A 13265-nucleotide genomic window follows, 5' to 3' on the forward strand; every position below is an offset into this window, starting at 1 on the left:
GCCTCCTCGCGGGAGCCGCTGCTGTGCGGAGCGGGCTCGGGGAAGAGCTGGCAAAACAGCAGGGGCCGAGATGGCGAAAACCAAAGGTTTGGGGTGTTTTTAATATAACTTATGGATTAAGGCTTGGGATGTTCCCCTGCTTCTCCTCCATGCGCACATGGCCTCGCCAATACAGGCTTTAGTCATGAAACTCGGCTTCCATTTTTCCTACACAGCTGCTGTCGGGGGGGGCTTTGGGGAAAGTGCATGTGATAGTCCTGGAAGCATCAGTAAATCTTTCAGCAGTCCCGTAAGGTAGCGCTTAAAATGACAGCAGTTGGTAGTAATCCTTCAGGGCTGGTGAAATAGCAGCCGCTTAGTGCTTAGCAGGTTTGGCCTAGGCAAAGTGCTTGGTGTGCTGTGATGTATAGATTTAAAAAAATACATATCTTAAAAGAATCAGCTAGGTCAATGCACTTTGGGTTTCTGAAGCGTGTGGATTCCTTAACGTGTGTGTCTATCTCTGTGGACATGCAAAAGCTTTTTTGGGCTCCATGTGAAGCTGAGGCTGGGATTTCTGCACCATTTATATGCTGCTGGGAATCCTACAAGTCCTTTAGTACAGCTATAACACATAAGGACTGAATGCAGATTGATTTCTGTCTTGATGTAGCAAAATCTTCAGCGTCTGTCTTTTTGCATGAAATCAAGAATGTAGCTTAGCGTTTGGCCAGCTTCTGAAAACCTTAGTTCTCTGTCTTCATTTTCTTAAGCTGTAACATAATAAGCCATATGATGGCTTCTTAAAATACTTCTTGTTTTGCATAGTTTCCCCGCAGCGGTATCGTCGATAGCAACTGGAGGAGATACCAGCTGTTGATTTCTTTATTCCATATGTTCTTGTCCTCTCTGGATGAGATCTTGGCTAATCTCTTGGGGGTACAGTTGAAATATTCATATGCAGTGTCTTGAGAAGTGATGTGTTACCAATGTTAGTTCTGGCTGACTGCTTTAAATGATGGTACAGCTTCATAATTTGGAAGGTACTGTGAGACCATCTTGTATAATGTTTACTTAAAGGTAATGTGCTTCCTTGTTTGCTTGGGGGGAAGAAAAGTATAAGGCTAATCTGGAGAACGAATGCAGAATTTCTTAGGAAAAAAATATGGGCATGCCCAAAAGTAATCTGTGTAACAGTTTAAAATAGTCTAAAGATTTGGAATTCTTGTTGAAACTTTCTTCTTTCTCTCTCCCTCTTCCCCAGAAGCCAAAAATCGGGAATGGTTCTAGTGTGCAGTCATTTAAAAAAAAAAAGTTTTTTCTTGTTTCAGCAATTAATGTGAATATGTGCCTGGCAGAGACTTGGAGGACCATTTGGTCTTAGTTTGACCACCTTGTTGGTCATCTGCCTCTGCTTTCGTGTGAGAATGTGAAGTAGGTACAACTAGGTTTCAGTTAGTTACACACATCTTTGTGGATTGAATTAGGGCTTCTTGCTATCTGAACAAATAAAGTCAGTTTAGTCCTGTGTGAATCGCTGTTTTATAGCTCAAAATTGCACCGTGTCTTTGCTTGACTTGTAGGGGTAAGCAAAAAGTCACTCAATGTTCCTACTGCTAGGCAGCAGCATTCAGATCAAACTTTCCTCTAGGCTTTTTGTTATTAATGCTACATTTCAAACTTCAGGTCCCCATAATGTCTTGAAATGTGTTCTTACTCAATTTTTGAGATTAGACTGGTGAAGCGAGAATGACTGTTTCATGTATACCAAATTCATCTAGTTGAAGTGGATGCTCTCGTTTGAGAACATAGTGTAATTTCTCCAAAAAACCCCAAAATCACACTGAATTAGTGAAGTGTAGTCTGCTTTAGTACATCAAAGCAGATTAGTGCCTAATTCTTAAGAGAAAATGTGGGCTTTTGTACTAATCTGGTTGAGTTTCCCATAGAGCCGCTAATGTGTTTTGCAGCTCCTTGTAAGAAATGTTTGTGCAAGGTCAAAGGATGGTCTCTCCTAGTTTCTTGGGTTTGGTGCTGGTCAAAAGTTCGTGCCTTGGGAATGCTGCTGTAAGGTGAGGACAAACATTTCATGCTCATAATGGATTGGTGCCTGGAGCAGTATTATGGGTAAACTTGTAACATCCACTCCATCTGAGGGCGGAGTTGCGTAGCTAACATAGATTGTATGAAGAACCACTGCCTCTTGAACCTACTAGTGCTCTCTTCGTTTGCTAAGAGAACTGTGGGCGTAGGAAGAGGCAGCAAATAGAAGTCCCTATTCCCCTTCGCCAACCTGGGGGATGCTTTAGGCCTTGTATTATATCCCCTGTTGTTGTTTCTTTTCACCCTACTTTGCTCTGTTATTCCTCCTACTTCTGATCATCCTTGTTACTGCTGTTTATGCAGTAAGTTATAGCGAGTATAAAGCAATATGTAGTTTTTGGCATAATATCTGAAATCCTAAACCAGATGGAATAAATTCGTTAAAGATTTTTTTTGAAGTGTGGTTTAAAAATGATTCATTTTTTTAAAGTAAAATCAGTGATTAGAAGCTTTGCAGTGGCAGAAACCAGAGGTGTGTTTGCAATGGTAATGTTTTAAATATTTGTTAGTATTTTAATGTAGTAGTAATAATGGTAATTATGCTGCGTACTTTTTTTATAAACATTATATTTTGTAAGAGCTGTCGCTGCTTGTTACTGACCTGATTTCAATTATTTGCTAGATGAACAACTGTCTTTTGTCATCGCTATTTTTTGGGTCTCTAATACATAATGGCTTTGTAACTTCATGGGAGCGCAAATGTTTTTCCCCAATGTATAGTGTACAGCTGCAAGTAAATACCACATGTAAAATGGAGTGTCTGCTGTGCAGTAACTTATCTAATTCTTGTTATTCCAGAGTTTTCTTGGAGGCCTTTTCATTCCTGCTTGCGAGATTGATGTTATTCTTAATGATGCTGAAACACGAAAAACAGCAGAAATCAAAACAGAAGATGGTAAAGTAGAAAAGCATTTTCTCTTCTATGATGGAGAATCTGTTTCAGGAAAGGTAAATTTTTTTTTTCAAAGTGACTATTAATTACTGTACTGATTATGGCATGCAGATGCATATAGGAAGTTAAATGAAAAACTGATATAAGCAAGAGCTGCGATTTCAGCTTATGTTGTTATTCAAAGAGGAAACAGTGTTTTCCTATATATGTTCTTTTTAACCACAGTCATTCAGGCAACTGATAAAACTGAATGTTTTGAACAGTGGCTGTTTATTTGTTTTGTCATCTTGTATTTACGAATAAGCTTTTTGTGCAACCATGTACAATCCTGTTGTTGCTTCTGACAAGAAAACTATTCCAAACTGGATCCCCCTGTTTCCCCTTCCCCTTGAACTCCAAAATCCACAACCTGACACGTGTAACAGTAACTTTTGGCTGGTGCAGCCAACTTGCTTTGCATACCCTGAAGCCTAGCCTTACGTTTCATGCCCTGAAGTGGTTTCTGGAATTGCATCAGAGGAGCAACATACTAAGTTCATCTGGCTGCTGAGTCAGCAAGAGTTTTTCTTGTTGGAAAAAAAAAGTGAAGTTGAGATTGCCAGAGGGATTCCTCTGCTTTTAGTATTGCACCTAGGAACTCCTTGCCATCACTCTGGTTTTACTGGAGCCATTCTCATTCTCTGAATATTTCTGTTATGATTTGCTTTCCCTCCAAGAAGCATGGGCCAGGTATTGGGTTCTGAGATTGACTTTTAAATACCTACTTCGATCTTGACTGACCTATTGTCACTGGGTATCTTCCTGCTCTTAAGATATCTTTCCATGCTAAGATCTTGGTTCTCTAGAAAGATCCTTCTATGGATGTGAAACTCTGACAAGATGGGCCTTAAACTCGGGAAACTGAGGGAACTAGCATTCGTATGTTCACTGGCCTGAGCACTTCTTGCTTGTATCAGCAACGCCTGAGAGGTGCCTGATGAGTTTTGGCTAACACAAACACAGTGGGATGGGGAGGTTTGGAAGTCCAGTAATTTATTGGACAACTTCCCCCTACCTCTCTCCTCCTTCTTTTCACCACAAAGGTAGGTTATTCAAGTGGTTTACTTCCTATTTAGATATCAACAATGTACTGGATTTCAAGGTACAGGAATTTCTCTGGTCATCGCTACCTCATAAGGAAACATTAGATATACTTAATATTTACATGTTTCCATAGAAAGTAACCTTATGGAATCTTTTCTTGTGAGGCAAGGTGTGATAGTGAGAATCAAATTCAGAAAATGCAGATCTTGATAGTAGGTTTCATTATCTGTTATTTTTCATTGACTTCTCTAACACCAACATTTAGCTATCTGCTGAGGAAGGGACTTAAGTTCACTTGACTTGAAAGGAATGCATCTCATTGCAGATCTCTTGTGGACTTCCAGATGTGACTGTCAGAACGTGTTTTGAAGCTCTCTGCCTTCAAAGATGGCAAGGGGGTTGCGACTGGCTTATGTGAACTCTACTGAAGCTTTGGCTTAGATTCTTAATTTTGGGACTCGAAAGTTTCAAGCTTACTTATTAAATTCAGTCTCATGGGTGATTGATTAGATTTTTCTTAAATGCTCTAGTGGCACCTGGGTAATGCTTAATTTCATCATCAGCTGTTTGATTTGGTTGTCTTCAAGCTCAGATAGCGCTGTTGAGAAGAGGTCTCAGTTTTCATAGGCATGTAGTAATGTACTTTCCTTTTTACTAAGACCATGTATTAGAGTGAAAGTGTTGACAAGTTTTAACTGGTGGTTTTTTTGCCTTGGTAGGTGACCGTCTCCTTTAAGCAGCGTGGGAAGAGGCTAGAGCACCAAGGAATTAGAATTGAATTTGTAGGACAAATTGGTGAGTTTTGAAGCTGTAAAAGAGATGTTAGGTGCGTGTGGTTTATGGAACTTTGCACTTGTGACTGTCAGCAGTTTGGCTCAAACATTGCAACCTGATCGGGTTAGTGGATGACAAGTGTCAAAGGAAGATCATATCCTACTCATTTTAACACAAGTGATGTACTAATTTGTGCTAGTCAGAAAATCACTGGGAGGGAAGATATGTATATGTGAGGGAGAACTGGGATGGTGAGTATTCAGTCTGTTTCAGACCGGTTAAGAGTTTGATTAAGAACCACTAGAGATTTCTAAAAACTAAACTTGTGACCATGGTACACGTTTTCTACTTCATATGTTTCAGACTATTCATTTTTAACTTAAACAGTCTTCCCTCTGACTAAAAATGATGAATGACCCTGATGTAAAAAGCAAAATCAAAGCACTTGATTATTTTTTCTGCTTGTGCCTTGTTTTGCCTGTGTTTAAGGTTCCAAGCCAAAATATCAGGTGTACCTACTGTGTCAGACTTCTTAATTCTTGTCTTTAATTCTGACTCTGAAAGAGAAGCAGCATAGAAAAGAAATGATGGGGCAGCCTATAGGAAAACACTTCTAAAATAATTCCTTGGTGGTTGGTTTTCTAAAACATCATTTTACACTGTTAAAGTAGTATTGAAGCTTCAGAGGATCTCTGTGCTTTTTAGCAAGATAATGAGGTATTGATGTTAAAAATGTAATTTTCTTATAACTGTAAGTCTGGTTAGATTTGAACTATAAAGAATCTTGATCATGTCTAACTTCTTACAACTCAAGGTAACTTCTGCACCCTTAGGGTGATGTTAAAATTCCTTCCTTCTGGTAGAGGGCTGTTTGCATTATTGTCCCCCTTGGAAGTAAATCTTCAAGTTTCAACCTCATACAATTGACTTGATTGGAATTTCACAAATTCTCTATTTCTGATCAGTCAGTAGGCTCCAGTACCCTATGTCTGAACTGTTATGTAGCAGGTATGACTGCATTCTGACACCTGCTGCTTTATGCTTTGAGGTTTTGATCAGTGGGGCTGTAAAAGCAAACTTTCAGAATAAAGCAGCAGTGTGATGTGAATGAGGCATTTAGAGGTAGGGAAAAAATAGAGCTCACATATGTCAGCTTCATTTAGTCTGTTGTCCTCTAATAGCTGTACAGGCTGTTCTTCATCTACTCTGCATAAATTTTATTCTCTGAATTACTTTAACTTGATGTAGTGTTTCTTGAATTTTGTGTGTTTCTGGGACTTTCCGTTGTGCTACTGTTCAGATCCTTGGAGTCATGCAGAAGTGCTTTAAGCTACTGCTTTTTGTACTTGTCCATGTTTTCTTGCATCCTTTCAAGTTTTAATATAGTAATACAAAAAGCATCCTAGTAGTGTGATCTGTCTCTGCGCTACTTGGAGACTAGCTCCAGCTGCATGTCAAAGACACATTTTTAAACTAGCTCCTCAGAGTACAACTTTTCTGACTGGCACAAAAAGTATTGGATATGCAACAGTAAATAAACTTTGTATTATATAAATGCTTGTCATAGCAAACAAAGTACACCTTAGATAGTTTTTAGTCATATTAGAGAATAAGCAGTTACTAGTTCGTGTCAGTTCCTACCAAATTGGCAATGATAAACTGTGGAGTTGGTGTGTTTAGTTCATTTTTTTCTCTTCTGAAAAGTTTTGGCTGTGTAAAACCAACTACCACTGATGTTCTTAGCTGATATTTTCAGTTGTGAATTGTAGAGAAGCTTGTTTTCATACACTAAAGTGTTTGGATTTTTTTATGGTAATGTTAGTTTTTTCTAACTTTCTAAGTGTTTATCTTGGTGAGAATTGCATGACATAGATCTAGGGATGAATAATGATGACACTGGTCTGGGGATAGGAGGTGCCGTTGCTGTGAAACTGGTGTGTCTATGCATATGTATTAAGAACTTGTTTCTAAATGACTGGCTTAGACCAGTGGTCATAATAAGCCATTTGATTGTAGACTAATAGTAATAATAAACCATTTGATATGTGTTATTAAACTGCAGGAGACCAGTTGGGATCACTGGCCTGTCCTAAATGAGCCAGTCTTGATGTTGCTTAGATTTTGTCCCTCCAGCAATAAATGCTGGAAGCCAAAATCAGGCAATGCTAATTACAGAGAATGCAAGGCAAAAAGTACTTATTAAAGCTAGCTAAACTGTGGTTAAAAAAAGATGCCATGCTAGTGAAGCTTCAAGTATGTGTTGTGTTCATTGCAGTTAGCTCTTTAGGAATGCTTACTGCAGGTTGCTGAAACTGAAGATAACTTTGAAAAACTGGATAAAACATTTGGTCAAGTATGTGTAATGTAAATCAAATTAATTGCTTCTGTTTTCGTCTCCCACCTGCTCCTGCCAAATTAGAGACAGTTTTGTTTGCTAAAAATAAACACCGAAACATGTTTTCCTTTAACTTCCTCAACTTTAGAACTCTTCAATGACAAAAGCAATACCCATGAATTTGTAAACTTAGTGAAAGAACTGGCCTTACCTGGAGAACTGACCCAAAGCAGAAGCTATGACTTTGAATTCATGCAGGTTGAGAAGCCGTACGAAGCCTACATTGGCGCCAATGTCAGACTGAGGTTTGTAACTGTTAAGCCTTCTCTCCCCTCCTCCCCTGCAGCAAATTAATAATTTAGCAATCTCTGGCCCCCTCCCCCCGCTTCCTCCTTTTGGATTTCAAATCAGACATGTAACAGCCAGTAGCTAGTGTGCCTTGATTGGAGTTGTTGAGATCGTGTTATAATGTAGCCTTTTCTACTTTAATTGGAATTGCTCAGTGTTGTTTGTACAAATGAAATTCTTCCAGTTCAATCAAGAGAAGACAGTCCATGTCTCTCCTTTTTAAAACAAACAAAAAAACCCCAAAACCAAACCCCATGACCAGTCAACCCCCCCCCCCCATTTCTACCTATAAGTGTTTTGTCTTGTATTTTGGTGTCTTATTCTTTTCTGCTTAGTCTTAAGAGAATGTACTCTTGTCTTTCAAAGAGTACCTGTACTTCAGAACATAAGGGTTTTACTTATGCAATTCTGAATAATTATGGCTAACTTGATGGCTTTCTTCCTAGGTATTTTCTAAAAGTGACAATAGTGAGACGGCTGTCAGACTTGGTGAAAGAATATGATCTGATTGTTCACCAGCTTGCTACATACCCAGATGTAAACAACTCTATTAAAATGGAAGTAGGCATTGAAGACTGTCTTCATATAGAGTTTGAATACAATAAGTCAAAGTAAGTGTCGCTTAGAACAAAACACATTCAAGTAAGTATCATGGGATAAAAAGGTAGAGTATGTAATATTTGATAAATATCATCTGGAGACTTAAAAGGTAAAGCAACATTTTTCAATGATTGTTGTGTTGAGCCGTTTGGTTACTAATTACACAGTGGCCTTTTTTGAGGCATACTTGTCTGGTCTGCCTTCGGTACTAATAGGAAGGTCACTAGCAAATATTTAAGACTCGATTTCTGCATTTATACTTTTTCAGTATAACTATAGTACTTCCTTTACTAATACTGCAATAATGAAAAGGTGCTAATTGCACTGGTCTGGCTGAGATGCTTAGCTCAGTGGGGAAGCAAGCTCTAAGTAATTAACAGGCAGATAAGGTAACTACCTGCATAACTTGTATTCAAGAAGGTGTAAAAGTTGTGTTTTTATTCTTTAATGAAAACCCCCATTCTGTTCTTTTAAAGGTATCACTTAAAGGATGTGATTGTTGGAAAGATTTATTTCCTCTTAGTGAGAATAAAAATTCAGCACATGGAGTTGCAGCTGATCAAAAAGGAGATTACCGGAATTGGTAAGAGAAACAAAGTTCAAAAGAAATGGCAACTTGTATGCCAGTTAAGCCTTATACAAACCTGGAGAGTGAAGTCAATAGTTGCAGCTTTGGCTAAACCGATGCTCCATGTGCTTTTTTCTCACTGGTGTTTGACTAGCATTTACATTTTGTGCTTTGGTAGTCATACTTAGTAGTCAACATTGTCAGTCTGTAGTGTTGTTCTGGGATTGTGACTGTTGGGCTAGCTTCACAAACGTGAACCATTGTAAATGGAACTTGGGCGTAAATATGCAGCAGCTTAATCAGCCTTGATAGACAATGAACAGGAGAAGGTGTAAAATGCATTCTGAAGACCCCCTTGCCTCTGCAGAGATTAGTTGGTAAAGTGGGCTTGGTAAAGATTAGCATGAATCTCTCATGTTTTAGAAATGTGTCATTTTCAGTCTGCCTAACACTGCTATGATGGAAATATCAAGAGGCTTTGAAGCAGAAACAGCTTGATTATTGCAGATCAGGCTTGTACGCCCTGGAACTAGGAAGGCAGAAAGAGGCTGTGTCTCATGACTTCATTCCCCAGTGGCTGGGGCTCTAGTGAGCTGCTTGTGTGGAGAATGAGAAAGCCTCCATAGCAATAGAGGAATGGTGGAAAGCTTTACTTTATTGTTGGCTTTTTGAGGCTAAATCAGGTACTCCTGTTTCTTCATCCTAGGCTCTGGAGAAAGATGGCTCTTGTGCTGGGTGATAACCCTTCAGGTTTCTAGTCTGATCATGGCCTAGCAGTACCAGTTGCTAGCACTGCCCACCAAACAGAACTGTTTCACAAGTCCTACCCTGCATGCTTGTTCCTTATTTAAAGCCTGCATACCCAGGGCTCCTTTGAAGCACTGGCTACTGCCACTTCTGCGTCAGCATGGGGAGGAGAAAGTAAGAAATAGATGCTCTGCCTGGGAGAGGGTTTTGCTTGCTTTAGCTCTGTGTAACTTATATGCAAGACAAAGGCAAAATATGCAGTGTTGTGTAATTTAAATGCTGCAGAGTAGAAATTGCTGTGATAAAGCTTTGTAAATGTTTAAAACTGAAGCGTGTGTTCTCACAGTGAAAACTTGTTTCATCAGGACCCAGTACCACAACAGAGACTGAAACCATTGCAAAGTATGAAATAATGGATGGTGCGCCAGTTAAAGGTAAATAACTGTGTTTGTTTTAAAGGGTAAGCATTTTGAGTTAAAACTATTTAAAAAAAATCTGGAGGAGAAGAGATGACTTGTATAAATTTTTCTTGGAGAAACCACACTTCTCCTTAGGTTGCTGAAATTATAGTGGATTTTCCTATTCAAAGCAGACACTTTTATTGACTTAGGGCATTTCACTGGGGATCCTAGTAATTCTTACCCTTATTTACCATTGGAAATTCTATGACTGATCCCTTTATCATTTCGGTTCAAACCTGACTCTGCGGTGTAGACCAGCTCTAGAGAGTTCAAGATACTGATCCTTTTGTCTTGCCTGGCTACCATGCTTCCACTGAGAAAGTGTTCCCACATGGAGCACAGAGGCAAGTGTGAAATCAAGTGTTATGTTTGTGATGTTTTTTGGTGTTTTTTTTTTTCTTTAACCAAGGAAGGGGCACAGACAGTGCTTGGGAAACTGCCTTTATTTTGCATGTCTTCTGAAACTGCATTAATGACATCCATTTTTAAGGAACTAATTGAAACTTTCTTTTTTAAGGTGAATCAATTCCTATAAGACTGTTCTTAGCAGGCTATGACCCAACTCCAACAATGAGGGATGTGAACAAAAAATTTTCAGTGAGATACTTCTTAAATCTAGTGCTTGTGGATGAAGAAGACAGACGATACTTCAAACAGCAGGTACGGTCTATAGGAATCTTGTTGCTGAATTGTCTGGGCTGTTGTACGTGCTGCTTTGAATGTTCAGCACATTAGAAGCCAGCTGTGCTTCAGGTATGGCATAAGTGTTTCTGCTGGTGAGTGTATTGGAAGCTGTATAGAAAATGTTAGCTTGCAAAAAGGAGCCAAGGGGGATGATGGATACTCTTTCAGCAAGGGTGGGATGCTCAGTGCCATAGAACAACCTTGCATTGTGAATATCCAGACAAAACACTTTGTGGGTAAAATGAGCTACAGGTGCATTTGTTTGCTTTCTTAAACTACTGCAGATAGATTTCCCATCCCAGCATTAGTCCAGGTTCAAAATTGCAAAATTGTAATAAGGGCTAAGACATTTGACTGAAAATGTAACAAAAGTTGAGGTCGTGCTGAGGAAACGGATAGTGAAAAGGGTCACTGGAATGAAGCTATGTGGATTAGGTCAGAATCTTCCTTTTAAAGAATAGACAAGGCAGTGTAATTAAACATGGAAAACAAAAGGTAACTGGAGCATACAGTGGCTGTGATGGACTTTGGGTTTTGAGAATAGGAGGAAGAAAAACTTCTTGAACCCTTTAATACTATTGAAGTTGGGAGTAGGATTGTTAAGGAAGAGGTGACTGCTCAAGATTGATAAAGGTAAATGTTCAGGAAGTAACTAAATATGTAAACTTAATTGTGTTGTCTTTCTATTACTTTCCATATGTACTGCACTGTTCTGTAAGTAGTGGGGATACAGAGTTTTTTTTTGTGGTGCGTGTTTTTTTTTTTAAAGTCTTTGCCTATCAGGATCTTAAGATATTTGATTCTGCTGGCTTAATGGTAAATGGTGGGTTTAAGTGTTTGCTTCCTCAAATAGGAAATAATTCTATGGAGAAAAGCTCCTGAGAAGCTGAGGAAACAACGAACAAACTTTCACCAGCGATTTGAATCTCCAGAATCACAAGCATCTGCCGAGCAACCTGAAATGTGAACTGCTATAAGGTGAAAAACTTAGCGATGCTTCAGCAGGTTAAAGATGGCAGCAGCCTGTGGGAAAAGAAGGCCAAAATTCCCATTACAACTGTCTTCCTTCATCTTGCAGTGCTGCATTTACCATACTACTAAAGCATTCTTCAGTTAAACATTCAAGTATGTATATACATTTAAAATAAAGTGCTTTCTCAAACACTGGAACTTTCTTAAGCTACTATTTCATACTGCACATTTACTTTTATTTGATAATGTTATATGCACTTGGATATGCATAAGCTTAAATGTAGTTATTTCCATGCATGGTAGGCTGGTATATTTGATTTTTGCTGATCACCTATACAGTGTAGACTAAAGCATTTCCCTTCTCTCATGTTGTTTATTGCATGTTTCTTTCCAATGCTGCTTATTTGCATTTGTTTCATTTTGAAACTACAGTAAGACACAATTGACTAAATCACACTAAAAATCGAGGTTTACAATGAATTTGTCCTAAGACTTCTAATTACTATGTTAGACAGGGTTTAACTGAAACTGCATGTTTATGCACTGTGACTATGATAACTGCGGAGCCTTCAGACACCTTATGAAGGTTTCCAAGAAGCTTTGAAGCTGTCAGTAGCAAAGAATGTTAGGAAGCATCTTTGCCCTCCCTCCCTCAATTCTCTCTCTACCATACTTCTCTAAGCCTTTCATGTGAGTCACTCCTGACTTTTTGGGGGTTTGTTGCTCAGTAACTAGTGACTGTAGAGGCATTGTCATGATTTCACCTTCATGTGGTGAGTGGGTAAAGTATTTGAACGTAATTATCTCTATTGATGAAATAAATGCTGGTAACATTGATTATTTTGCAAATACATGAAACCATGTGGTTCCTCCTGGCTTTATGCTTCCACTGTCTTCACAGTCTGTCTCCTCACTGTCCTGACAGGAGAGGCAAAATGTCCTCAAAGGACATCCTCTTCCTAGTCCATCGGGGCCTGTTATGAGGGCAAACAAGCTTTTTGTGGTCTTCTGGAAAGGTATTTTGAAGCCAGGCAAGCCTTAAAACTGTTAGAAGCTTGTCTGGCACAGCAGATCGTTTGTCTTAATCATGTTGTATGCATTTAGTGTTTGAAGAAACAGCTTAAAGGAGTTAGCCTTCATCTATTCACAACTGAGCATGTAGTCTGTTATCAGACGTGTGGCTTGGGCATAAAATGAAGCCTGCTGTGTGGAAGGCTACTTGCGCTTGTAGTTCACTTGGCCTTTAAACCAAGACTTCTCAACTCCGGTGCAAGTGTCATTGGTAACCTTACTTTATGAGTAAGTAAATAATCGAATTACATTTCTGTAAGAACTGTTTTATTACTGTGGCACTTTGATAAAGCAGACAAAGACTCTGTGTACTTTATGCTAGGATACTTCTAACGTGGATATCTTTGAATGAGAGCAAATTTAACTCCTTCATGTAAGTGCCTGTTCAGAAATTTAAAGAATAAAGTAAAAAGCCAAATATTTTCATGGTCACTTGCATGTTGTAATCTGGAAATGATTCCAAGAGATTTTGAAAACTTGATTGTATTTAACCAGCCTCAGATTGTGCAACCATGTATAATAAACGGGAAACATACTGAGCTGCTATTTGAATTATTAAAACAGCTGTATTCTCATTAACATCTGCGTCGTCTTTGTTGATTGGCTCTGCCCTTTGCAGCCGCAGCGCGTGTTGCTTCAGGCTCCCCT

At 38.9% G+C, this 13265-nt stretch overlaps 1 protein-coding gene across 1 annotated transcript in view; it reads left to right on the top strand.

Moving 5' to 3' along the window:
* The window catches only part of VPS26A (VPS26, retromer complex component A), a 14173-nt gene extending 977 nt beyond the window's left edge, over window positions 1–13196 (top strand). Inside the window, exons 2-10 of the mRNA XM_019474913.1 lie at window positions 16–86; window positions 2881–3030; window positions 4777–4852; window positions 7315–7471; window positions 7961–8125; window positions 8591–8697; window positions 9795–9863; window positions 10408–10550; window positions 11428–13196. Of these exons, the coding sequence (XP_019330458.1) occupies window positions 16–86; window positions 2881–3030; window positions 4777–4852; window positions 7315–7471; window positions 7961–8125; window positions 8591–8697; window positions 9795–9863; window positions 10408–10550; window positions 11428–11541 (1052 nt within the window). The 3' untranslated portion in view covers window positions 11542–13196. The remainder of the gene's footprint in view (window positions 1–15; window positions 87–2880; window positions 3031–4776; window positions 4853–7314; window positions 7472–7960; window positions 8126–8590; window positions 8698–9794; window positions 9864–10407; window positions 10551–11427) is intronic.
* The last annotated feature ends 69 nt before the right edge of the window (window positions 13197–13265 follow it).

Source organism: Aptenodytes forsteri, unplaced genomic scaffold, assembly GCF_000699145.1.
Source record: "Aptenodytes forsteri isolate BGI_AS27 unplaced genomic scaffold, ASM69914v1 Scaffold349, whole genome shotgun sequence".
Classification (NCBI taxonomy): domain Eukaryota; kingdom Metazoa; phylum Chordata; class Aves; order Sphenisciformes; family Spheniscidae; genus Aptenodytes; species Aptenodytes forsteri.